This window comes from Nannobrachium achirus, assembly GCF_963921795.1.
Source record: "Nannobrachium achirus genome assembly, chromosome: 10".
Taxonomy (NCBI): domain Eukaryota; kingdom Metazoa; phylum Chordata; class Actinopteri; order Myctophiformes; family Myctophidae; genus Nannobrachium; species Nannobrachium achirus.
In genome coordinates this window covers 25573984-25601777 of record NC_137819.1, presented here as the reverse complement: position 1 = coordinate 25601777, position 27794 = coordinate 25573984, and the positions used below count along the sequence as shown (strand labels likewise).

The 27794-nt window shown below is 44.1% G+C and overlaps 1 protein-coding gene across 1 annotated transcript in view; it reads left to right on the top strand.

Annotated features, from left to right (window-relative positions):
* Positions 1-27794, top strand: part of csmd3b (CUB and Sushi multiple domains 3b) — a gene marked incomplete at both ends in the record, with an annotated part of 797030 nt that overhangs the window by 619929 nt on the left and 149307 nt on the right. The window contains 6 exon segments of the mRNA XM_080735998.1: positions 5219-5434; positions 6052-6240; positions 14696-14796; positions 15498-15566; positions 16250-16406; positions 25852-26043. Coding sequence (XP_080592124.1) covers positions 5219-5434; positions 6052-6240; positions 14696-14796; positions 15498-15566; positions 16250-16406; positions 25852-26043 — 924 coding nt within the window.

Below are 27794 nucleotides of genomic sequence, written 5' to 3'. Positions count from 1 at the left end.
ATTTGAAAAATATATCCGTAAAAAAAAAAAGTACGAATGTTTTTTTGGAAGCTGCAGTGATTATTATGCCAAAACTAAAACAACAAGCCAAAATACGAATATTTTCTTACTGTTTTACGAGTTGTTTTTTTGGTTACTTCATCACGAATGCTTTCATCATCTGCACGACTACGAATCTCAGTCAGCAGTTAGGAAACTGCCAAAAATCACATGATCGACAGAGAGCCAATGATGTGAGGCCTGTCCCACTAGCCAATCAAAAGGTTCCGGAGTTGGCATGGCAACCAGCTGTTGCCATGTCTTGTAAAAGTGAGTACTCTGGGCTTTCTTATCCATAATTTTAGCTAATTCCATCACCAGTCCCTATTGAAGTCTAAATGCTCAAAAAATAATACATACATACTACAATGAAATGAAATAAAATAAATAACAAAATTATATAAATAAAAAATACATAGTTCTATAGATCTAGGGAGTCATCCATATGTTTTCAGATCTATATGCCCATCCCCATGTTCTATTAATAGATCTATGGAGTCATCATATGTTATATTGTAGCTCGTAGATCGGCTTCTTTTGGGTATTTCAGCCTATTTTTTGGGGGCGGCGCGGGGAAACGCGGGGGTTCCCCGGGGTGGGGGACCCCTCGGGGACCCCCCCGCAGCCGGCCCCGTCTCTCCCGGTGGCACGGGGGCAGAGTTATGGCCTTTTTTACCCGCCTGCAGTACCGGCGTTCGGCCACCAGGTGGTGCTCCGCCATGGCCGGCTCCGGGCCCCCGAGCCGGACGTGTGGGTACCGGTCCCGTCTCGAACGGTCACTCCTAGCCCGAGTTATGGGTTTTTATGTGCGCTGCAGTACCGGGGGGCCGCCACCAGGCCGCGCTGTCACGTTTGCCCCAGTCCCGTCACCCATGGTCCGCACGGTCAAAGTCCCGAATTTCCCATGAAAGTGCCGCTCCTATTTTTGGGCCCCTTCGGAGCCCCTTTGCGGCGGCGCCAGGGGGTCCGCGGGGGTCCCCGGAGCTCCAGGGGGTCCCCGGGGGGTCCCTCAGCCGATGCCGAGGCCCCTTTATTTAAAATAAGTACAATATAACATATGATGACTCCATAGATCTATTAATAGAACATGGGGATGGGCATATAGATCTGAAAACATATGGATGACTCCCTAGATCTATAGAACTATGTATTTTTTATTTATATCATTTTGTTATTTATTTTATTTCATTTCATTGTAGTATTTATGTATTATTTTTTGAGCATTTAGACTTCCATAGGGACTGGTGATGGAATTAGCTAAAATTATGGATAAGAAAGCCCAGAGTACTCACTTTTACAAGACATGGCAACAGCTGGTTGCCATGCCAACTCCGGAGCCTTTTGATTGGCTAATGGGACAGGCCTCACATCATTGGCTCTCTGTCGATCATGTGATTTTTGGCAGTTTCCTAACTGCTGACTGAGATTCGTAGTCGTGCAGATGATGAAAGCATTCGTGATGAAGTAACCAAAAAAACAACTCGTAAAACAGTAAGAAAATATTCATATTTTGGCTTTTTTTTTAGTTTTGGCATAATAATCACTGCAGCTTCCAAAAAAACATTTGTACTTTTTTTTTATTTACGGATATATTTTTCAAATTAATTTGTTGAGTAAAAAAAAGGAAAAGTACGAATACGAATTAATTATGGCACAAAGATAACCCCATACTATGCTTAGTAAAACAGACCTGATTTTCACTGTACTTGAGTTCTTTTTCCATCTATGACAACTCTCTTCACCAAAAATAGCAGATCTACAATCTCACAACGCGTCACAACGTGACGCGTTGTGAGCTTGTTGATCGGCTATTTTTGGTGAACCTTCCCCTCATAATAGGCATGCTGGGGTTCAAGTGGTTATTTTCAGTTCTGATGGAAACTGATATTTGTCCAATAGGATGTAAGATTCTAAAAATGTACAGTGTAATTCAGGGGTGCCGTGGATGAAAATGTTATTTGCAAGGGTGCCCTGAGTCCAAAAAGTGTGAAAACCCCTGCCCTAGGTGTTTTCATCTGTGCTTAAGTTGCATGCCGATCTACAAGTCGTTCTACACGCTGATCTACAGTACAAGCTCACAATTTGTTGCAGCACGACATACTGTACAGTAATTGTGAGCTTGTAGATGACCTGTTTTTGGGTACCTTTAGCCCACAGTGACTGCGCCAGTTTCAACATCATGAATGGTGGTTAGGTTAAAATGACTGGGACAGAACATTTAAAACGATTAAGTACTGAAAACAACTGGACTAACAATATGGCACTTTCTGTAAGAAATATGCCCCCCAAACATTCTGAAGCCAATTACAGGCAAACAGTAGGGAATATCAAAACCCTGATGGACTCGTTGTCACATAACTCACAAGATCTTTGTTCCTTATTCACTCTGTGTTGTTTGAGACCCCTCAATGCTCAAAGTGGAACCCAGATTTGGGACACTTTGGAAGCCAATCAGAATGGAATCCGAATGATACGTGTTTATCACATGAATCCAGAGATGATACCGATTTGTGTGAGACAACATCTGTAGGAAAAGGGAGTAGTAGCAAAATAATTGTGTTTTGAAGAAAATCTAGTTGGGTGTAGCCAATCTGGGTGCCACTTGGTGCAGTCGTCTTTGAGATTAGCTGTACACACACAGAGTCATACAGATGAACACACGGGAAAACAACTCTTCTTTTGGACATCAAACAAACATGTGTAGCAAGTGAAGCGTTAGCCTGGGTGCCAGCCTGTTCGCTCCGTTCCACAATTTTGTTTTGTCTCTCCGCATCACAGTCTGGAAAGCCTCGTATCTCCAAGGGGAGGTGGGACATAGAAAGCGAGTGAAATCCAACCGTGGCTTCTTATTGGTCTGTGGTGCGGGGCAGGACAAATACACCAGTGTGATGACGTAGCTACCCTAATCCTACTCTGATTCTTTAGAACAACATCCAATCAGCAACGACGTCGCCTACATCACAAACGACGTTCGTAAATACGAAGACTGTGATGCGGAGAGACAAAACAAACCGCGGAACGGAGCCAAGCGTGCCTTTAAACTATGACACAAGTCTAGTTGTACATAATTATGGGATGTAATGCGTGCCAGCGTGGTGAAAGTAGACAAGTGACGGATGGGTCGAGTGAAATTCAATATAGTTTTATGGGGACAATCATAAACGAGACACCGGTCTCCCTCCTCCATTGTCACTTCGGCCAGCCACTTAAATGTCTGTCTTTCTCCACACACAAAAGGGCGATTTTTCCTCTGCCATCAGCTCAGTGTTCCCCCCATGAGTTCTGGGACAGGGCTCTGGGTAGTCATTACTCAAGACAAAACATCCTTTGTTACATTTGATTACCGTTCTTGTTCTAGAACAAGAGAGGGAGAGCCGCTGTTCATGTTCCAAAGTGTCAGGCTGATTAAGGATTCTTGTTCGTTCATTTGTTGACTAAGTATTAACTAACTACATGAGCTCAAAGTTTAGTGATTTTCCAAAGATATCTCGAGGCGAGAAAGTGTGAAAATCCTTGTCAAAACACTGAAGCTGTATTTCTCTCAAAGAAATGCGTTTCGGGGGCCCTGATCATCATGCTCAGTGAAATGGAAAAGCAAAAGTGCCATTTAATTGCTGTGTTCGGGCGCATAGGGTCAGTGTTTCTCATTGCCCACTTCTCCACTTTTTACTTTCCTTTGGCTGTCTTTTGTGTTTGCTCACGCTTCTGTAAAGAGATCTGTTTTATACAACATTTAATTGACATATCTTTTTTAAATGTTAATGCTGTTGATGTTATTCTAAGAAGCTTAACCAGAGACTGAGTTCACCCTAGCTAATTACTTGTATCTTGTAATGGCCTCCGTGCATCACAGGGATCAATAAAATGTGGCAGTAATTAGCGTTCTTGTGTTATTATCTTTATTATAACAGTTCTCATGGGTGTGTTGAAGATAGCATGTCATTCGTATTTGTGAATTGTGTGTGTGTGTGTGTGTGTCTTTACACAGCAAAATCCTCAGTGGTCATTTAACTCTGAGAGAGTACAAATGCCATTTGTACACTCTCTTGTACTGTTATCTCTCGTATCTATTTACCAATGGAATGGGATGAGAAAACTCTCACACTGAATTCACACCAGCAGTGGACGAAATGCGAAGCGTCAAAGTTGAGAAAAGGTCAACTTTGGAGCGTCAAGCCAAGCATAAGTGTGCTGTGCCGAAGTCCTAGGCGTGGAGTATTCCTATTCACTCGACACCACAGAAGACTGCTGTATGGTAGCCTTGTATAGCCAGAGAATATCACAGATTCTATTGGTTGAACCTACAACCAATCAGAGTGGCGCGAAGGTGATACACCCGCCCTACATTTGCATACTGGGCCCCTGGTTGGTTCCTCACGACTTGTGATCTGTGAAATATTGTAATAACTGTGCAGAGCCAGACCTAATCCGCCAAGGGCAATTCTTCTTTGCAATGGCAGATTCGTCTGGCTATGCGAGGCTAGCTGTATGGAAGTAACTAATATTGCTAACAAAGTTTCAAACTATGTGGTGTACAGTAGGTGCGAAATCGATCAATATTGAGCAGCTACAGTTCATGGCCTATTCCTCATCTAAAATGTATAAATCCTTCACAAACAAAGCTTGCAGAGACGAGCATGGGGTTTCTGTGTACTTGTCCTTCTTGTGAACTCGCCGTTACATTTAGGGGTTAGGGTTACAGTTTACAGTTACACTCTCTTCAACATATTTTCTCTATGCCAGTGGTCCCAAACTTTTTAGCTCAAGACCCAAAAGAGAAATTAGTTTGCCGGTGACCCAAATAGTGAAAACAGCAGATCTACAAGCTCACAACGCACTAGTGAGCCTCTGTTTTCACTACTTCTTAAACATTTGTTTTCTAATTTGTGGAATTTCTTAGATTTAAATTTTATTCATTATTATTACTTCTTAAATCTTAGCTTTTTCGGAAATGTTTTGTTTTGGAAAATGTTTTGAAATAATAATAATTAAAAACAACCCACTGTTTGGGAACCACTGCTCTATGCCGTCCTAAAATGTTGATGACCTCACAAGTGCGCTAATACAAACCCGTGCGTGTGTGTGCGTGCGTGCGTGCGTGCGTGCGTGCGTGCGTGCGTGCATGCGTGCGTGCGTGCGTGTGTGTGTGTGTGTGTGTTTGTGTGTGTGTGTGTGACAGGGGTCCAGTTCCAGTTTAATTCCTTCCACCTTGAGGACCAACACGACTACCTCCTGGTCACAGAGAACGGGAGCTTCACGCAGCCGCTGGCTCGCCTCACCGGCAACGAGTTGCCTAGCAACATCAACGCCGGTCTCTATGGCAACTTCAAAGCCCAGCTGCGCTTCGTCTCTGACTTCTCCATCTCATATGAAGGCTTCAACATAACTTTCTCCGGTAAAGTACAACTTTAATCAATTATAATTTTTGATATTACATTAAATTGATTTTACATATCACCATCTTTTTCTAGAATAATTATTTCGCTGCCTTCAATGGAAAACAACATATGCTGAAAAAACTACTTTGAAACATTCTAATTTGGCTGGGTGGTTTATAACATTATTCTGTGGTATGACCAACTTTGAATACAGAACACTGCTTATAGACCTACTGGGTTAGGGTAGCCTACTTCCTGTTTATGGTTCTTTTGAAGAGTTGCATATGCATGTGAAGAGAAGTTTTGCAGAATAATATCTGTGGCTAAGTTGCTATCATTACACAAGCACGCACGCACGCACGCACGCACGCCCACCCACACACCCACCCACACACACAGACACACACCCACCCACACACACAGACACACACACACACACACACACACACACACACACACACACACACACACACACACACACACACACACACACACACATGAACACAATGACATTTTATGATCTCTGTATGTACGAACTATACCATTGGGGGTCCCTACAGCTCAGCCCTACACGTTTTACGATGCTATATTGTACATAGTGCAGTATAAAGCATGTATCATGTGTGTTCTCCAGAGTACACCTTGGAGCCGTGTGAAGACCCTGGAATGCCCAATTACAGCAGGAGAAATGGCTATAGCTTCGGCATCGGAGACACACTGACGTTCTCCTGCAATATGGGATACCGCCTGGAGGGGGCTCCAGAGTTGATCTGCCTGGGAGGAGGACGGAGAATGTGGAGCTCTCCGCTACCCAGATGTGTTGGTATGTGATGTTCTGTTACTACAAAGTCATATTGTTACCATAGACTGTAGAAAAATATGGACGATGCGAAGCCATTGGTTTCTATGCAGCGCAAATGGCCCTTTTCTACCCCTTGAGAATGGGTGTCGCCATCATAGAATTGTAAAGGCATCAGAGATGCTATTGGCTGCCAACGGTCACGTGCAACCGCAGGGATACATGGGAGAATGTGGTCGGAGCCTCCCGAAATACAGCACACGAAGAAGAACACAGCCGGCTGGTATCAGTTTAGTTGGCCACGCCCCCCCCCCCCCCCCCCCCCCCCCGCAACTTTATCATGTATTTTAAAATAAATGTGACCACATTTCGACAAAATGAATATGATGGTGATTCAAAGGCAATTTTTAACTAGCGATAGGAACCATAAAGTATTCATGAAAATGTTAATTAAGGTTAGAAAATGAAAGGGGAAAATGAATGGGATCCAATGGAGAACAATTCTTTTTGCGATCGGCCGGGGGGGAAAACAGCGCAACTAGCGGCCAATCATAGGAAGTTTTAGTTCCGTATTGGAGTACTGTAATTTTAAATCGGCAGAACTATGCCCCTGATTGTTACTTTACACCGTAGTATGCCGAAGTATATAATACTGCTTAAGTCGTTAATGCTCCATTTGTATTAATCCGCTTTGTAACTAAAGCTGTCTTTAGTTTTACGTAAATGTTCCTCTCCTTCCACCACCGGATTTTTGGCTAGACATTCAGTAAATGAGAATAATTGAGCCATTTTTCATAGAGACATTCAAGATCCACAGCTGCTGTACCAGGGTGATCAAGTCCAATGATAAGAGGAAGGACACGATTACATTGAAAACCTCAAACAGAGAGAAAGAACCAGGAACTGACTGACCCTGCTAAATGTTCTGCATTTATTGGTTGCGACTTTATCGAATTTTGGAGGATAATTCACCCATTCGCCCATTCACACACATTCCCACATCAGCCTGTTCGTCTCAGTGTTGACAGCAAAGCAAACCACAGTGGTTGCATTATTCTGTCCTGAAATCTGAAATATATTTTTTTTCTTTGTGTCAACATTTTTTCATTTGGGTTAGGAAATACTCATTCACTCAAAACTTCCTGAGGGAGAGTCTACTGACATTTGCAAAAAGTACATTTCAGTGATGTGTCTTGAGCAATTCACCTGTCGACCGTGATTATTTTCCAGCCTGAGCTCATTATTCTTAATTTGACTGCTGCCTCCAAGACTCCTATCTTGTAATTAAGGAGTGTGACTTTCATGTTCATCCTTTCATTTTATTTTTTTAAGATTTTTTGGGGGGGCTTTTCTGGCTTAATGATGGAGATGGACCGGAAACAGGGAATGACATACAGCAAATGTCGCCAGGTTCACATTAGAGCCTACAGTATGTAGTGGTGTAAAGTAACTAAGTACATTTACTTAAGCACTGTACTTAAGTACAGTTTTGAGGTATTTTTAATTTACTTGAGTATTTCCAGTTTTCAGTACTTTTACTTCTATTCCACTACATCTCAGATCCAAATATTGTACTTTTACTCCACTACAATTATTTGAAAACTTTAGTTACAAGTTACTTTGCAGATATAAATTATTATGTTATAAAACATACATTAATGCACTTTAGCCCTATTCTATACCTTGGCTATTTGAAAATAGCCGATGCGTTGTAAGCTTGTAGATCTTCTATTTTCAAACATTTTGTACTTTTACTTTTGGTACTTTAAGTACATTTTGATGCCAATACTTTCGTACTTTTACTGAAGTACATTTTTAATTCTGGGCTTTTACTTGTAACGGAGTGCAATGTGCATCTACATTGCTGTATTGATACTTTTACTCGAGTAAAAGATTTGAGTACTTTTTCCACCACTGACAGTATACAGTATATGTGGCATGTGCCTGGACCGTGGGGCCAGTGTCCCCCCCCCCCCTCCCCCCCCCCCCCCCCCCTCCCCCATCCTTTATGTTTTTAATAGTGACGTGTTTCTTCATGTGTGCCGAATAGTAACGCTGCCCTGTGGAGGCCCAAATTGAGTTAAATGAGGTGCAATCGCCCACCAGAGGCGTGCATGTGCGTGCCCACATTTTAATTCCCAACCCAAATGCCGTGACTAAGCATTCTGAAATCGATAGGTGATAACAGGCACCAATTAACACGGGGACCGAGGACAAATGACCTGGCAGGCCCGAGAAAGCAAAGAGAGACAAACTTCGGGATCTTTGTGAACAGCTGAGGGAATAAATGAGGTTTGATTTGTGCGGAGATGTAGTGTACTGTAGAATCAATCAGGGCGCTGACAGAATAAATAGTGAGTACCTCTGCACTCCCCCACGGTCTGCTGCTTTTAATGCGGCCCCAAGTATAGTGCCGAGCTGTACAGCAAGACAGACAATACAGTTCTGACTAAAGCAGCGTCACGGATAGAGTTTGTCTTGGTTTTACGGTGGCCTTCATGCTGCGACCCCTCATCGAGAGTTCCTGAGATTCAAGGATTCGACTATTTTGAATTGTTGACAATTGCCAAAAACATAATTACCATGCACCATACCAAAATATAACAGTATAGCAGTATAGGTTATCATGGTTGTACAGAGAACCTCACTGCGTTCCACTGAGAGTTTCGATTCCGCTGTGCTGTGAACTAGAGTCTGGTCAGACTTTATTTAGTTTATCCCAGTGGATGTAGGAGGAACTCGGCTGGTGTTCTGATTGGTTCTGTCCGGATTTTGCCCTTTCAACCTTGAGCGCCTTTTGTTCAGTATTTCATGGAAGCACTCAAAGTACCACTCACTGGTTTAGAGATTGGGTTCTGGAGTTCCAAACAACTTTTTTTCACTTTACAGGTTGGGGAATATCCATATAGGCCTACTGTACTAGTCCTTGCCCGTTCTAAAGGTCCGTACACACCGAGGGCGAATAGCGAATTAGCGTATAATTCGCTTTTTGTTTAAAACCTTGTAAAGAACATTCGCTGGTGAACTCCTCTCTCTCTCTATCAAATTAAGCTCACTCTATCCTACTTAAAGAGAGAGAGAGAGCAAGGGAAGGTCCCTCGAGACCTTCCCTTTGCATTGAGGCCGAGGGGAATGGTGTTTCTTTCTCCTTTTCCGTGTCTCTCGTCTTGTCGGTGTGGCTGCTTGGGAAAAAGTACTTGAATGTCTTACTGGTAAAAGCATGGTTTATGTGTTTGTTATTGTAGGCTACTTTATATCTGCAAAAAGACTAATGTTTTAAAATAAATCGCTGGGTATTAAATACAATAGGATCCGAAATGAGTGGATTAGAAGGAAAGTACTGGAAATTGGACTCAAGTACAAATACCTACCTAAGTACAGGCTACTCAAGTAAATGTAGGCTACTTTTAGTTACTTTACACCACTGCTGCTGCTGCTGCCTGTCTGCGCAATAGATTCTGTCTACTCTGTCGCCCCCGGAACTGAGGGGAGGGGGAACGGTGAACGGTTCTTTTTCTTATTTAATAGGCTAACAACCACGACCAGGTCATCATCACTTGAGGATGTAGTTTCCATTGTTTTATTTGTTTCCCTGTCTCCGTTCTCCTCTCTCCTCTCTCTCCTTTCTCCTGTGGCTACAGGCAGATATCACCCCCTCGTTTTTAGGCGAATTAAGCGAATATTATACGCATATTTGCGTCGCTTTTTGGTGTGTATGGAAAAAGACGAATCGCAAATACTTCACCTTTTTGGTTCGCTTATTCGCGACGCTTCTCTAATTCGCCGGTCTGTACAGAGCTTAAGACATCAGACTTATGTGCAGTTTGGGTTATGGGGTGTGCACAGACTAGTACATGAGGGATTGAATGTAGGAGTCTCGGGATAATGTTGGAGAACCTAGACGTATCCGTGATGTCAGTCATCTCCAAATTTGGGCACTGTTTCAGCATGCGGCTGTTACCATGGCGGCGATGACTACAGCAGTGGTTCTCAAACCTTTACATTTGAAGGTCTCCCCTTAACTCTAACAGTGTACAAATGGAACCCAATGAACACGTTAGGGTTAATTTGGTTCCATTTGTACACTGTCAGAGTTACAGACTTGTATGGGTCAATTTAGACCCTGGAATCCACTTTGAGAACCACTGGACCACATACAGTATGACACAGATAAGTGCTGATGATGGCAGTCAAGCAAGAAACAGTGAGTGGTGCACTAGTTGGACATGATAATGTTCTCCTTTGTGTAGCATCATCTCTTCATCTCTGCATGTTGCTATGTTTGTATTATGTTACATGACTTTAAAGGCGAATATTACCAAATGTACCAATCTGCATACAGTATTTTCCTCAAAGATTTACAATAAGTACCAGTAAGACTCCCTAATCGGGAGATAAGCGACCGTCAGGTCACATGTACAGTATACACAAATAGGCCTGTAAGTGCCATTGAGCAGTGTCCAAAATGTGTTTGAAAATAAAAATAAATAACGGCCTGATGGTGCCACTAAATAGGACAGATCCATGTTGATGACATGAGTCTAGACATACTGTGTACCGCTTTGTGTGATTTTAGGGCACAATCTGTAGGAGCAGTCAAGGAGTGTGTGTGCAAAGTTTGTCATGGATAGGGGCAAAGGTGGCGGAGATATGAGTAGGGGAAAAGTGTGACGTGACGTGACTGACTGACAGACTGACAGCCGGTGGAGGTTTTGATAGTAACTGTGACCTGACGGTCGCAATTAAAAGCTTTGATGTCAATATCCACTCAACGAACAAGCCGCCGAACATATAGATTCAGAGAACATTTATCGCCCAGTGGTCATGTTCTAGTCTCGCGTAGCCAGACAACTATTCCATAATCTCCGAATGCTATATAGAGTCAGGAACGGCAGCTCCCGAACGGCGAGTATCGGAAGTAGCCAGTGCTGCACTGAACTGTTAGTCCCATTGGAAACATAACAGAAACATAATAGCTCAGACAAAGTCATTCGAGTGGCCTATTCTTGTTATGGGTGTATAGTTTAAGAAAACGTTTGAAAACATCATGGAGGTAACAACAATAACACCAGAGAAAGACGAAATAACGCCCCCAGAAATAATGAAAGGAGACTTAACGCTTCCAGTAGGACATGTTATTGTTACTGCACCAAGGGAGCGGTTACGCCACATCCGCTTTATCTCGCACTCATCGTTTCTATTTCCGTGCCCCAGACTGTTGACGGAAGCATTTCCCAAATCGCGGAGTCAACAGTCTGGCCACGCGAGACTAGTCATGTTCTAACTGGTCGTAGCACTTCTCTGGACCATTAAACCTCTAATTTGCCAGTGGTGTCCAGGGAACAGTCTGTTTTGGCTGTGGTGTAAGGTCAAAGTGTTTGAGGTCTAAACACATTTGTGGCCTGACTGTTCTAATCCCATTGATACTATAATTATGTTTCTACTGGATGCTGATGAGCCTCTATTTAACCAATTTAGAACGGGTACACATTATTGTACACATTATTTTATGCTTTAACTATTGAAAAATAGCAGATATACAAGCTCACAGCGCGGCACCGAGTGCCGCGCTGCGAGCTTGTAGATCTGTTATTTTTGAAAAATCGTGAAAATTTGAATTTTTACCCCATTCTATAAGTGTCTTTTGAATCTTTCTAAGGTTTTTTGAAAAACCCTATGTTTCTATGTCAGCAATCTGGCTAGCCATCGTCAAAGAAAAGGTCCTTTTCACTTAACTGGAGCTCAGTTAGTCTGTTCTTGAGAGACTACTTTGTCAGTGGTTCTCAAACTTTTTCATGTGATGGACCCCAAAAATAATATGTATTTGGCCACGGACCCCCATCTCAAAACATTTAGTTCCAGGGACCCCCCAGAAGCAAAATTTGAGTTACAAACGTTCGCTTTGAAAATACATATATTCAAAGATTTGCACACATTTTCACGACTTTTTCGAAAATAGCAGATCTACAAGCTCGCAGCGCGGCACCATCAAGGCCTGTCAAAAATACATTTCAGTCGAATAAATCAACTGTAGATTGACTACAATCTCACAGTATATTTATTTAGTAGACTAAAACTAGACTAAAACAAAAAAAATGGCTAACGTATTACTAAAACTAAATCAAAAGTTGAATAGTAAAACCACAGAGAAACACGTGCACACACGTGCACACCCCCAAAAACACCGAACAGGGGAAAGGAAGGGGAGGATTGAGAAGTTAGTTGGTGGAGTAAGGCTGACTAGGGAGCGGAAGGGGAGGAGAGGAGAGGGGAGTCGAGAGGACAGGCGAGGACAGGAGAGGGAAAAACTTGAAAAAGGAGAGCAAATCCCACGGACGAGAGCGAGAGGCGGATGAGAAGAGGGGAACCGGGGAGAGAATACCAAGGAGAGGAGAGCACGGGAGGGGAAGAGATGGACAGGATGATGAGATTAAAGGGGAGGAGGGCATGGGAGACACTCTTCATAGAGAGAAATAGAGAGAGAGGGAGAGGAAGGAGAGATGGAGAGGGAGAGGGTTTAAGAGCTATGAGGGAGAGGGTGGGGAGGTAATTTTCTAAATGGAACCCATGGCGCCGTGATTTATTGACAATATGACAGCTGTAATATGACTATTACACCAGTAGAGACAGACATAGAGAGAGAGAGAGGGAGGGAGAGAGAGAGAGAGAGAGAGAGAGAGAGAGAGAGGGAGAATCAGGGGCGTCACTAGGGCCCAAGGTGGAGGGGGCCTTAATTATTTTATACTTTAGCTATTGAAAAATAGCAGATATACAAGCTCACAGCGCGGCACCGAGTGCCGCGCTGCGAGCTTGCACATCTGCTAGTCGTGAAAATGTGTGCAAATCTTTGAATATAGCTGTTTTTTAAGCGAGCTTTTATAACTCAAATTTTGCTTCTGGGGATCCCTGGAACGAAATATTTTGAAATGGGGGTCCGTGGCCATATACATATCATTTTGCACGTGTTTTGTCCTTCACATGAAAAAGTTTGAACACATAGACATAAAAACATAGGTTTTTCAAAAATAGCAGAACTACATGCTCGCAGGGCGGCAGTCGGTGCCACGCTGTGAGCTTGTATATCTGCTATTTTTCAATAGTTAAAGCACCCAGGGCCCAGAATTTGGTGCGACACCCCTGGAAGGAATAGTGGAGACTGGTAGAGATGGCGGTGGTAGAGACCAGGGGAAAGAGTGAGAGTGTTTGGAGGGCAAGACAAGAGCAGTGACGGCAGAGAAGGTGTGAGAGCGAGAACGAGAGAAATAAGGACACGGGTGGGTGTGAGATAGAGAGAGAGAGAGGGAGACGGAGAGAGAGAGAAAGAGAGGGAGGAGAGAGAGAGGGAGACTGGGGCTTCTTGGAGTGATTAGGAGGTGAAGAAGCTGGCAGCGAGAGGGAGGAAATGAAGGATTGGAGGGAGAGAGGGAGAGAGACAGAGAATGTAAATTAGTTTCTGAGTGTTGCTGCTTGCCCGTGTTTCTCTACAATTCTGGACAGCTGATAATACCACTGCATAACAAGGTTGTTACATAAAGCGCACACGCTGCACACACACGCACGCACGCACGCACGCACGCACACACGCACGCACGCACGCACGCACGCACGTACACACACACACACTCAGTTTCCTCAGCACCTCATTTGACAGCACCTCTATAATTTCTTGTGGAGACCTCATTTGGACCTCATTAGTCAGAAATTATAAAAGCTCTCAAAAGTGAAAACACACACATGCATGAATACAAACGTATGTGTGCGCGCGCGCGCACGCACACACACACACACACACACACACACACACACACACACACACACACACACACACACACACACACACACACACACACACACACACACACACACACACATGTGCACGCAGTGTTGAAAAGTAATGGTAGCAGTATGTAGTCATTTATAAAAGATAGGAAACCATCCTCGTCTGTGGGCAAACTCGACTTCAATGACAAAAAGTTAAAGGAGGAGAGTCTAACCGCTGGAAAATACAAATCATCTTGATTCACACACCCGTACCATAGTCTGGAAACGTCCGTGCGTTGGTACAAAGATGAATGCGCTTTAAAACATAACAGGGAGAAAAAAGAACGCATATTTGATAGGAGTCTCACATGTGTGATTTTATTTAGTATTTCATTGCAATCAAACCCACACACTCACATCTTTATGTACCGTAATTGGAGAATTATATGGCCTGATTTGTACATAACCGATCTACGAGCTCACAACGCGTCTCTGCGTGATTGTGAGCTTGTGGATCGGCTGTTTTTTGGCGAGAGACACTGACGCGCAAAGTATAACTCGGGGTTCAGTTTACTCAAAACTATTTCCAATTAACATTTTCACATTGTCTCTCTCTCTCTCTCTCTCTCTCTCTCTCTCTCTCTCTCTCTCTCTCTCTCTCTCTCTCTCTCTCTCTCTCTCTCTCTCTCTCTCTCTCTCTCTCCCTCTCTCTCTCCAGCCGAGTGTGGATCTTCAGTTATGAATAACGAGGGGATCCTTCTGTCTCCCAACTACCCGATGAACTATGACAACAACCACGAGTGCATTTACAGTATCCAGGTAATGCCGTGGCCTGCCTCCAATGCAACATCAGCCTAAATCTAGATCTGTGATTCTCAACCTTTTCTTCAATTTCGAGGACACTCAGTCTGATATGCATTAGGCCAGTGGTTCTCAACCTTTTCAGGCTGCGGCCCCCAAAATAATCATATTTTAACTGGGGACCCCCCACCCTGACAAACACTATGAGTTGAGGCATTACATTTTGTATAATCCGGTTCTATTGTGAAAAAAGCAGATCTACATGCTCACAACGCCTCGCAACGCGAGGCGTTGTGAGCATATAGATCGGCTATTTTCACAATTTCTGCCTCTAATATTTGACAATTTGGCCAATGTTTAATTTGTCATTTTAGAAGTATTAAAAAGTCCTTAAATTGTCTAACTACCAATCATCTAGTTTGGGACCCCCCGGGAACTCCCTCAAGGACCCCTGGCGGTCCCCGGCCCTGTGTTGAGAAACACTACTATAAATGTCCAATAAATTTCCTATATCAGTAGTTTTCAGTCAAAGTAAAAGTAATAAAATAAAAAAAGTACATAAAAAAACTAATACTCTGTCTGTAGCTGACATGAATCAGGGAAATCATGATGGGATTTCACAGACGACGGCCGACGGGCCACCCAGAGACCACTTCCAGTACTTTTAGGCTGCTTGGTTGTTGCATAAATCTGACGCTGACTTTATATGCTCTGTACAGGTGCAGGCTGGGAAGGGCATCAACATCTCTGCCAGAACCTTTCATCTAGCCCAGGGGGACATACTCAAGGTACACACACGCACGCACACGCGCACGCACGCACGCACGCACGCACGCACGCACGCACGCACGCACACACGCACACACACACACACACAGCCAAACCGCACGCGCACACACACACACACACACAATAAAACCGACTTTTCCAGTAGAACGCTTCCATCTGTCACATCAAGATACACTCAAAGTAATGCATATTAACACGCATAAAGACAGACACACACACACACACACACACACACACACACACGCACGCACGCACGCACGCACGCACGCACGCACACACACATATACACACACACACACACACACACACACACACACACACACACACACACACACACTCACACACGCACACTTCCAACATGGCGCCCATTGTCTTCGCTGCGTCTCCACATCATCCTGTAACTCTGTCCTCCGCCGTCTCGTCTCTCCTGGATTTACGGGCGTCCCCCGCGCAGCGCAGCGCGGCCCACAATGCATCAGGAGCTTTACTAGATCCCTTCCATCACCTCCCTAAGCTCGCCATCCTTCCCTCCCCAACAAATCCCCGCCTTCACCCGTCTCCATAAACAGATCAATGAAAGTGAAAGCAAATGCATTGGCCACGTCCTTGGGAAGTGTTTACTAGATCATCCATATGGGATCGATGTATTGATCTATTGCTGCTTCTGTTGTTGTTGTCTCAGATCTATGACGGCAAGGACAGCACCACCCACATCCTCGGAGCTTTCACCGGGACGTCCATGCTGGGCCTGACGCTGATTTCTACCTCGAACCACCTCTGGTTGGAGTTCTACAGCGACCCGGAGAGCACGGGGGAAGGGTTCAAGTTGGTCTACTCCAGTACGTATACACTGTACCAGTGGTTTAGTCAGGAACACTCACGTAGATTTAACCATTTATTGCAAACAAACGCGTTCGGAGATGTTCCCTGAGTTTTGTTCATGCATGCTTTCTATGCAAAATCTGGGAACCTCCCCCCCCCCCCATAGGGATACAATAGTAGTACAATAGCAATACATAAACATATTAGCTTGAATCAGCAGACATAAAATCAGTAAGTATTTGAGCCTATGCCAGATTCTGATCAAAAGGTGGAGGCTGGGGTGGAGGAGGCAGCTAAGCAGCAGCGGATCCGAAGCTTCGGATCAAAGACAAGCAGAGCTATAGTGAATGCAAGCCTTATTTAAAGGATACGGCTTGCAGAGCGAGAGCTCTTGATTGGATTATGACAGTGTGATGTAATGATCAGCCTGTCTGTGAATGAGGGCTAGGAAAGGATCTGACTGACAGCTGATTACAGCGAAACTAACGCTATGCTTCATTTCTCAATGATGTGTCCGGAAACCCCTCAAGGGGTTCCTTGAGGGGTTTCCAAATGGACCCTAAAGCCTCTATCAGAGTCCAGGGTGAAGAGCTATTCACCGCAAATCTTAGGTGATAAGCTATCCACCTAAAGTGAGAAAACAAGTGGAGGCCATCATAGTCAGTCACGGTGAAGTCCTATCACTGTGACTGACTGGTCTAGATCAACCAATCAGTGAACGGGGTGATGGGCCGATCTGTCTGATAATAAAAACAGAGAGATGTGTCAGGGTTCGCGGTGCATGGATAGCTCTTCACCGGCGAGTAATGACGTAATGTTGTAGTTTTATGACTTAAAAAGACTACACCGCGGTGGATAGCTTATCACGCGGTGCCTACTATGATAGGAGAGAGTGTTTTTTACTGGTGATTCAGTCAGAGTGTATGAAAGGGTGCGCTCGTTTTATTGTCCACGACATTGCAAGCGGCGCGAAGGCCAGCGGACCTTGGTCCTGCTCTTCGCCCCCGAGCGCCGCAGGCGCGAGTGGCCGCGAAGAGCGGGCCAGGGCCGCGCGGCCGGCGGAGCGCCGCGCGAGTTACGAAGCCGTGGTGAATGCAATCGTTATATTTATGCCCAGGCCGTAAGGCCTGGGCAAGCCCACGATAAACGCCCGCGCAGTCCGGTGCGCATTTCCGAACGCACCCTTTCCCCACACTCGGACTGAAACACCAGTAAAAAACACCATCCCACTATGATAGGGGCATTACAGGCAACTCTTGAGCCATATAGTGCACTACTCTGTCAAATCAAATGGCAAAGGGCTCCAATGTGACACTGTGAACCAGTATGCATGTTCAGCTAGAGGTTCCCAACCATTTCAAGATCTGGGCCCACTTAAATATATATTTTTACTTTTTTACTTTTTTAATAATGTTATTAAATCAAAGTGTTTGGCTAGTTATTTGGGGGCCAATTAACATATCGTCATGGCCTACAGTTAATTAATTTCTGCTTTAAGTCCTATCTATTATGACCCACATTCAGTACTGTCTCATACAGTACATCTCATACTAATAATTCTGCTCTGCCTGCCATAAAGTGGAGAGGAAGGCTACCGATGCAGACATCCTTGGGGAGAGACTCCCTTGAGGACTCAGAAGCAGTCTGACCTTTGGAGAATAGGAATCACAACGACTGTATATTGATTCTGTTTTCATCTGTTGATGGTATACTGTACATCCTTTTGGGGGAGGGTCCCTTATAAAACTATAGTTGTGTTTTCTTTTACTCTCCTTTCCTCTTAAATTTGATGTATTAGCGTCTGTATGCTGTTCTATTGGCTTCTTATTTTGTGCTATTAACCGAATCAAATCAAATGGTTCTTAAAGTGCGTTATGCCAGTACTAAGGACCTGCTGGTGCATACATTCCAGAAGGTGCAGTGGTGGTCTCAGACTGTCAGGCAGGGGGGAAAGAAAATACAGGGCACTATTAACTATTCAACCATTTATTTCACAAAGACCCACTTTAAAGCACATTGCTGGTGGGAATAGCCACGGATATGGCAGCTCGGTCATCTATCACGCCTTCCCACCAGTGCTTTGAGATGGTGAGGCAGTGAAGACCTGATGGGATTGCCCCAATTTGGTGTTTCATCCTTGGATCTCCGCTCTGGTTCCTTGGAGAGGACGTCAAGAGAAGTAAATAACACATTTCACGGGTAATGTTCTTCCAGGCTCTGTGCTTGATGGTCCTCTGTAGAAGATTGTGATCTGTGTCTTGTACCTCGGAGATACAGTATCTGGGCTCTGTCTGGCTTGGCCAGCCACTTCCTCAGGCACTTCAAAGCACAGCTTCTGCTTGTTCTTTGGCTTTTGAAAGTTAGGCAGTGTCAGGCAAAGTTCTCTTAAAACACGAACTAGTTCAAGTTCATGTTCTAAACTTCTATAATGAACTAGTTCAGTTCATAGTTCATAATTCCACATTTTGAACTAAAGTTCATGGTTCCCCCAAATGAACTAACTTAGTTCTTTTTAGTTTAGTTTTTAACCATATTTGTTTTATACTTTTGGCTATCGAAATGTTTTTTTTTTTAGACGTTGCTGCAAGCTATTATTTGTCAAAATTATTGACACAGCCCATATAGAACCCCACACACAGCAATGATTTCATCCAACTTAACATTGAGGTGTCCACAATATTTAGGTGCCCAGTCTTCCTGCACCCTTATTGTGAAGGCAGAAGTTTCTAACCATCGTGCACATCCTGCATGTTTCCGCGTTGGTTAAAATAGCTGATCTACACGCTCACGTCATCTTGTGGATGCGACGCATTGTGAGCTTGCAGATCAGCTATCTTCAGCATGCAACACACGTCATACGACGAAGTATAGTCAGGCTTTACTTGGGAGATGTAACGAGGAGGTGATTGACACGCAGCTGCAGACAGCACCGCTTACATAACAGCGCTCACAAGGTCTGCGAGCCTGCAGCTGGGTGCTATTGGAGCATGTGAATTAGAGTTCTCAAATTCTGCCCGAACCCGACCATACCCAAACCCGACCGACATTTAGGGTAGGGTAGGGCTTAAAATGTATGCTAATTAGTCGGGCCGGGTAGGGCCTCGGGCTCAATGAAAAAAATAAATATTTGTTTTTATTATTTTATTACTATTACTATATGATAGACCCGAACATACCCGACCCGACCCGACGTTTTCGGGCCGGGTAGGGCCTAAAATGTATGCTAACTAGTAGGGCCGGGTAGGGCCTCGGGCCTGCCCAGTTAGGGCCCAGTTAGGGCCGGGCCTTAATTTTCAGACCCGTTGAGAACTCTAATGTGAATGCAAAGAAAGATGTGAGGACAGACGACCGTGGACCGCCGCATGAACGGGCCGACGAGCGCCGTTCACGGAACGTAAGAATGAACGCGTTCGACAATAACGCTCATCAAGCAGAAACAAAGAACGTTCAGCTCACGTTCGCCCAAAATATGAACGTGTTCTTTGGCTTTTGAAAGTTAGGACCCTGAATTCCTCCTCTTAGCTCATTGCTTTCACCCTTTTTTAGTCCCTCGAGACAGGCTGTTTGGATCACACAATTTTCAAGTGTTTCCACCATCGGAAGCGCTGAATATGCAAAGAAAATAAAGCACACACATTTCCGTTCAGCATTTGCTGTGGCATGATTATGTGCTACTATGAATCAAATTAGTCAAAGCCTATCTGGCTAGCTGAGTCGTGATTGGTCAACACAGCTTCCTGTTCACGACCAAGGCGTAGTTGCATTCGAAGATTGTGGAAGAGTTGTCTGGCTTGAGAGACTTCCATTTCCATGACCCTGGTGTATGACACTGACAGACCGAAAGCAATGGCATATAATACATCCAGATTCTGCCATGCAAGAGTCTGGTGGATCACTCTCTGTCTCAGCCGTGTGAGCAGCATGTACAGTAGAGGCCAACACATTTTCTACAGAGTTTTCAGGGCATCACCTCTGCGAGCTTCTTCACCTCATGTACTCTCCGGCCACATCCCAGCAGCCATTTTGGAGAGAAGTTGGTTCTCTCCTCACTTCCTTCACAGGTGTTACCAATCTCAGCAGCCATAACCCACAGCGATCCTCTTTAAGTATTTTTAAGCATCCTGCGCGATAGAATCACATTTACACTGCATCTAAAGACTCCACCTTTTGCACAAAAATCGCGCATTTTTACCCCAATGTTCCTAGCAGCTTCTCCTGAAGCTATTGTATTTGCACGATGTACACTTTGTAGAAAAGTAATGTGTGGGTTTACTATGCAAATCTTTCCCCAGAGTTTCTCCTACGCAATTTTCGTCACCAAAGTATCAGGTTACAGTTTGCTTCAGCAGTGACGGGCGCGCAGCAGCGAGAGCCTAGCTAGCCGAGAGCCTGTATAAGTTGGCGGCCCTTCGGGCCACTCACCTCTAGAGCTCGGGCCACTCACCTCTTCACAGCAACATACTGTGTGTGTGTGTGTGTGTGTGTGTGTGTGTGTGTGTGTGTGTGTGTGTGTGTGTGTGTGTGTGTGTGTGTGTGTGTGTGTGTGTGTGTGTGTGTGTGTTGCTAAAATGAAAACATTGAAATAATGAAAATAAAACATTGGCAGGACTATTATAGTAATAATAATAACACAATTAGGCCAAAACTTTTTTTTTTTCAAAAAACTTTTTTTTTTCAAAAAACTTTTTTTTTCAAAAAACTTTTTTTTTCAAAAAACTTTTTTTTCAAAAAACTTTTTTTTCTCAAAAAAATATTTTTTCTCAAAAAAATATTTTTTCTCAAAAAAATATTTTTTCTCAAAAAAACAACTACCCATATTTGGCCATTACAAATCCATTTGATTGCTGGTATACCGTGAGTAGATTTGAGGGCCCCCGAAGGTGACTCACTGGAAACACTCTGCTACACCAGGGACCCCCATCATGGTTCCTTGGGGGTCCCAAAGGTGTGTGGGTTTGAGAACCACTGTGCCGCATAAAATGGAACAGAGCCTTCATCAGTATCATTGGTAACACCTTTGAAGGAAGCAAGAAGAGACCCAACTTCTCTCCAATATGGCTGCTGTGCAGATAGCCTATTGTCTTTCGGGTAGACTAGAGCAGTGGTTCTCAAGTTGTGAGCATGTAGATCGGCTATTTTCACAATTTCTGCCTCTAATATTAGACAATTTGTCCAATGTTTAATTTGCCATTTTAGAGGTGTTAAAAAGTCCTTAAATTGTCACTTTAGAAATTTGCATATACCCTCTATACACTTAAACTTTATGTTGGTTTTCGTTTGTGTTGAGTGAGAAAACAATGTTGCACATTAAGCTAATCATCTGGGGACCCCCCAAAATAATTTGGGACCCCCCTGGGGGCCCCGACCCACAGGTTGAGAACCACTGGATTAGAGGTTAATCAAATTTCCGAGCATATAGGGACTAGTCGACTGAATCAAGAATCAACAGGGTTTTATTTGTCACTCACTCATACAGGTACAAACAGCGAAAGATTGTGCAATTCAATATGCAGTCTCTAACAGTATATTGCACTGCAGGGCACTAGGGAAGGGCACCCTAGAGGGCGCTCTCAGACCTTTTAATATCAAGGACCCCATAGCTCCTTCCTTACTTCCTTCACAGGCGCTAGCAATGATTCTAATGAATTCGGCTCCGTTATGTTCCGTTTGGTGTAGCACAGTGGTTCTCAAACGTTTTTTAAACCAAATGGACCTGTACGGGTTCATTTGGTTCCATTTGTACACTCTCAGATTTACAGACACAACAGCTCATCCGCACTGACCGCGGTGCGACGCAACACGAGCGATGACATCTCATTAAAATAAATTTGTTTCAATGAGGATGTCCTGACCTACCGTGAGCGACAACGCGTCGTGCTGCGACGTCGTCCACCCCTCCGGTTTTCGCTCGCAGAGTCTCTATTTGAGCGAGGTTTCGCGACGATGTCCATAAAGGTAAATGGCCATGTATCGCCCCCCTATTATGCTGTGCATAATAGCCTATAGAGGGAGCACATTGTCACGTTTTCTTGCACGTGGGAGGGTACTTTATCATGTTGCGTCTACCGCGGGGACATCCAAGAGGGCGCCCTTGCGTTGTTCTTTTAAACATTGGGGGGCATGTTCCACCAGCGACAAGGTGAATAACTCTTGACATTGGTCGGCCCTCACCCGCAGGCATTGAAGAATTCACTACAAATTGCAAGTGGCGAATATAAGCTGCTTGGATTCAATGGATTGCAGTTTTTTTTTTTTTTTTTTTTTTTTTTTTTGGACAAGCACGTTCTCTAGCACTCAAATACACCGAGTGCCGCGCTGCGAGCTTGTAGATCTGCTATTTTTGGTGTGCAAGTCTTTGAATATCTTTGACCCGATCTTTGACCCGACTTCTAAATCCTTCCTCTAAATCAGTGGTTCTCAAACTTTTTCATGTCAAGGACCCCCAAAATTACAGGTATTTAGCCACGGACCCCCATCTCAAAATATGTTGTTCCAGGGACCCCCCAGAAGCAAATATTTGAGTTACAAATGTTTGCTTTTAAATAGATATATTCAAAGACTTGCAAAGAAAAATCATGATTTTTCAAAAATAGCAGATCTACAAGCTCGCAGCGCGGCACTCGGTGCCGCGCTGTGAGCTTGTATATCTGCTATTTTTCAATGGTTAAAGCAGTCAATAATCCTAGGCCTAAATGGGCTAGTGCAAACAGCGAAAGACACACCCTGCATGCCTAGGCAGCGCCCATCCCGAACAATGTACAGCGTGGAAACACACGCCTCCATTATGATTTAACCACATGAAACCTAGCATCACTATTCTGGGCATAATAATAGAAGAACATTCAGCAAAAACAGCAGATCTACAAGCTTAGTAGATCTGCTATTTAGTGAAGAGGGAAAGAAAGGAGGGGGCAATTATAGACCCCTCCCTGCTAGAAAAACCAGCACAAGACCAGCAGTAAGACCAAACCAGCAAACCAGCGCCTGTTGTGTTTTACTGCTGGTCTGTGCTGGTGCTGGTCTGTGCTGGTCCCACCATCTAAACCAGCATGAACCAGCACAGACCAGCACCAGCACAAACCAGCGCATGTTGTGTTTTACTGCTGGTCTGTGCTGGTGCTGGTCTGTGCTGGTGTGGTCAGGGTCACTGGTGGACCAGCATGGGACCAGCACAGACCAGCATAGACCAGCACCAGCACCAGCACAGACCAGCATGAACCAGCATATAAACCAGCATCGACCAGCACAGACAGACCAGCATGAACCAGCATAAACCAGCATAGACCAGCACAGACCAGCATGAAAATTGTGCTGGTCTGTGCTGGTTTTTCTAGCAGGGCTGGGGGACCCTGATCAATGAAGTATGTAGGGTTTACGTGGTTAAACTGGGCCAGGTTGGTTTGAATAGGGCTTTGACTTAGTGCTGTTTTTACTTCTATATTTGTACTCACTGTATGCCTGCCTCTACTGCTCCTCATATCAACGCAGCTCAAGCCGGAATGTTCATTTAAACGTGAACATATATCCGTAAGGGTACATTCTACCACTTTTTCTAGTCACGTGTTCAAATACTGGATTCTGATTGGCTAAATTCCGGAGGTTATGACAAAACAACTGCCGCAAAGTTGTATGAGGACTTGTCCGAGATCAATGCACCTCAGTGTACATCCGGGGACTTCAGGAGGTAGTCGGAACACCTTTCCCCCAACCAACAAATGACGGTGGCAACGGTCCTATGTTTACTAACGTGCATGCTATAGTCGCCGATTTATTTGGATCCAATGCAATCCGCCAACTTTAAAGCCCCTTTTCTCTGAACCTATGCCTTTCTGGAAGCGAACAGCCTCTATTTACGGCCGGAACGGTACTTCTAACTGACGTTAGCTTAGCTGTAAGCTAGACGCATGGATTAGTATGGAGTTGGCGCCATCTGTTGGTGAGTAGAAGATGTTGTTTGTGGAACTATCTGCTGTCTCGCGGAAGTTTTATAGGCAATAATGATTGTAACTTAAGATCCTTGCAAGTTACAACTATGTGTTTTCTTTCATGTATACGGGAAAAAGTGGTAGAAAAGCTATTTACCACTCGGGGTCGGACATTATGCTCTCATAATGTCCTGAGTGAGGGTGTTATCGGACTCGGCTGCGCCTCGTCCGATAACACCCTCACTGCGGACATTATGAGAGCATAATGTCCTCTCACTCGGGGTAAATTGCTTACTTTTTACACTTTCGATTATTATTATTTTCTTTTCTTTCCTTTTTTTAACTGATCCTTTTAAATGAATATGCGTTGGCTGAAAGAAGACATGCATTATTGTTTCTGGAGGAAGAAAACATTAGACCAGCTTATTCCCACATCCATTTCCTATGTCTGTAGGGTCTAATAATGATTATAAAGCAAAGGAAATTGGGGTTCACTAAATAACGCTTGTCAGCTTGTGGTTCGGTAACGTCTAGAGAACCGCTTCAAATGACTCCGCACAATTAAGTGTAAATTGAAAAATAACGAGCGCGTCGTTTTAGAGCTTTTTTTTCTATCCATAAGGGAAAGGGTTGCTGAGTGTGTTTACGTGCAATACATTGTTCTCCAGGTAAAAAATCGCATATTTGTGTGGGCAAGCATTTTCATGCTAATCAGCTCTTTAATACACCGCTCATCAAATGGTATATGAACAAACAGCCTGTTGTGAATAATTGCGCTCGCTGAATAATGTAAACCGAGCACCGGCATTCTGTGATAATCAACAGTAAATGAGCTAATCCTTTATTATTATAATTTAGTATATTGTCGCTGTCGGGCAGAAACCTTGTATCTTCAAGTTTAAAATGTGTACGTTCTTTCCCAAAGTAAAGCCCTGCGTCATCATACAAGGCCGTCGCACGAAAGTAGTGAAAACAGCCGATCTACAAGCACACAACGCCTCGCGGTGCGAGGCGTTGTGTGCTTGTAGATTGGCTGTTTTCACTAGTTTAAATCATTTTTAAAATGATAATGCAAAACGAACGGTTTTGGACATACAAGGTTTTCACCTGACAACGACGATATTGTCGCTGTCGGACCGAAACCTCATAATATGTTCAAAACTGTTACTTTTCAGGATTCAGGACCTTGTAGATCTGCTTTTCTTTAGCAATTATTGTCTTGGTATCAATGTATTTTGAAGAAGTAGAGGGCATTCATTTACAAAAAAGAAAAGGCATAAAAAGTTAAATATGGAGATAAGAGGTTTTGATGCCCGGCAGCAACACTATCCTGGTTATTATCTTCCCTCAGGTTTTCTGAGGATAAGAGCTTAACCGGATTATATAGCACACAGGATATTATACGCCGCCCTTTCCAAAAAAAACAAAAGATAAAGAATATCCTTTTGGAGCTCTCTCTCTCTCTCTCCCTCTCTCTGTCTGTCTACTTCACTCTCTCACTCCCTCCCGTATCTCTCTCTCGTCCTGTCGTCCACAGGTTTTGAGCTGTCTCACTGCGAGGACCCCGGCGTGCCTCAGTTCGGCTTCAAGGTCAACGACCAGGGTCACTTCTCCGGCAGCAGCATCACGTACCGGTGTGAGCCGGGCTACACCCTGCACGGAGCCACCACGCTCAAATGCATGACGGGGGAGCGCAGGGCCTGGGATAACCCCCTGCCTTCATGTATCGGTACGTTTCCCTGTGTGTGTGCGCTTCAAAACCATGTGTGTGTGCGCTTCAAAACCATGTGTGTGTGCGCTTCAAAACCATGTGTGTGTGCGCTTCAAAACCATGTGTGTGTGCGCTTCAAAACCATGTGTGTGTGCGCTTCAAAACCATGTGTGTGTGCGCTTCAAAACCATGTGTGTGTGCGCTTCAAAACCAGACAGATAGATAGATAGATACCTTTATTATCTCACGGGGGAAATTCAGTTGCCCAGAGGCAGCACAGCAGTTTAAGGTTACAAGTTACAAAGAAGTAAGAAAAAGAAAAAGAGTACTGTAGTGTACAGTCCAAAGATCAAGCACAAAAAAAGAAAAAGAAAAACATAAAGTGTCGAAAAGCTATTGCAAAAAAGAAGAAGAATACATACATAAAGTGACCACGAAACATTAAACGCTCATAAGTGACACGTCTCACACACAAAAAAGCTATACTCAAAGCATTAACTTAACAGTGCCGAACAAAAAAAGTCAAAAAACAGTCAATGCTAGTCAATGCAGTCATGCAACACAAGTATCACACCGCCATATCAACACAGCAATAGTACACAGTACAACCAACACAACCCAATAGTGCAGGGCCAGAATATAAGTGACCAAAGTCAGTGCAATAAGTCAAGAATATATATAATTTTTTCCCTTTTTTAAGCAAAAATGGGAGCCACAGCAAGACGCCACAGCAACCCTCTCAGGGAAAAGTACGTTAGAGGTCAGAGTCAGTACAACTTTTGTTCCAGTAGTGCAAGGTAACAGTTGTCCTAGGTAATCCTATTAGGCCTAGGCAAGCGACCATCATGAGTCTCGTTGTATTGCTTGAGAGTGACCGGCACAAAGGACTTTCCAAGTCTTTCGCACCTCCGTCCTGGGTAGCGGAAGCGGTTGTTTCCTCTCATACTCCAGTAACCAAAGATCTCAGGGAGAGACAGCTGGAGAAAACCAGTTGGAGAGACACGCACACACACACACACACACACACACACACACACACACACACACACACACACACACACACTCACAGATTGTTCACGTTCACTGACTGCATTTGTACCCAGCTCATACACCATGTAAGTCCTCGCCTGACCCCCACCCGGTTCTATATGCCAGTGGTTCTCAACCTTTTCAGGCCGCGACTCCCAAAATAATCATATTTTAACTGGTGACCCGTCCCCACCCTGACAATTGTCCCTTTAGAAATGTGCTATACACTATAAACGTTACGTTGGTGTGTTTACTGCTGAGTGAGAAAACAGTGTTGCACATTAAGTGAATCATCTGGGGACCCCCCAAAATAATTTGGGGACCCCCCTGGGGGTCCCAACCCCCAGGCTGAGAACCACTGCTATATGCTATGCATTCTGCCTCGCGATCGGACCCACAATTTGATATACTTTTCTTATTTTTGGGACCCAATCTTACACTGTCAAATGCTAAGTGTTAATTCACTTATACGTAAGCCTAGATTAATGAAACCAAACTCTCAGAGCTTGGATGTTGAAATTGGATGATATGAAAGTCACTGTTGAAGGAAAATTGACTTTTTATTTTTGTTTTATTTTTGTATCATTGTCCTCTAATGTCTTGTCGAATGTCACGAAGTGTCCATTTGGTGCCTAAATGTCGATGACTTAGCTGGGGACCCCCTTGGTGTCACTTGATGTCATATAGCTAGTAACGCATGCCTAGTGATTTAAACATGTAATAGGAGCTGCACACTTCCA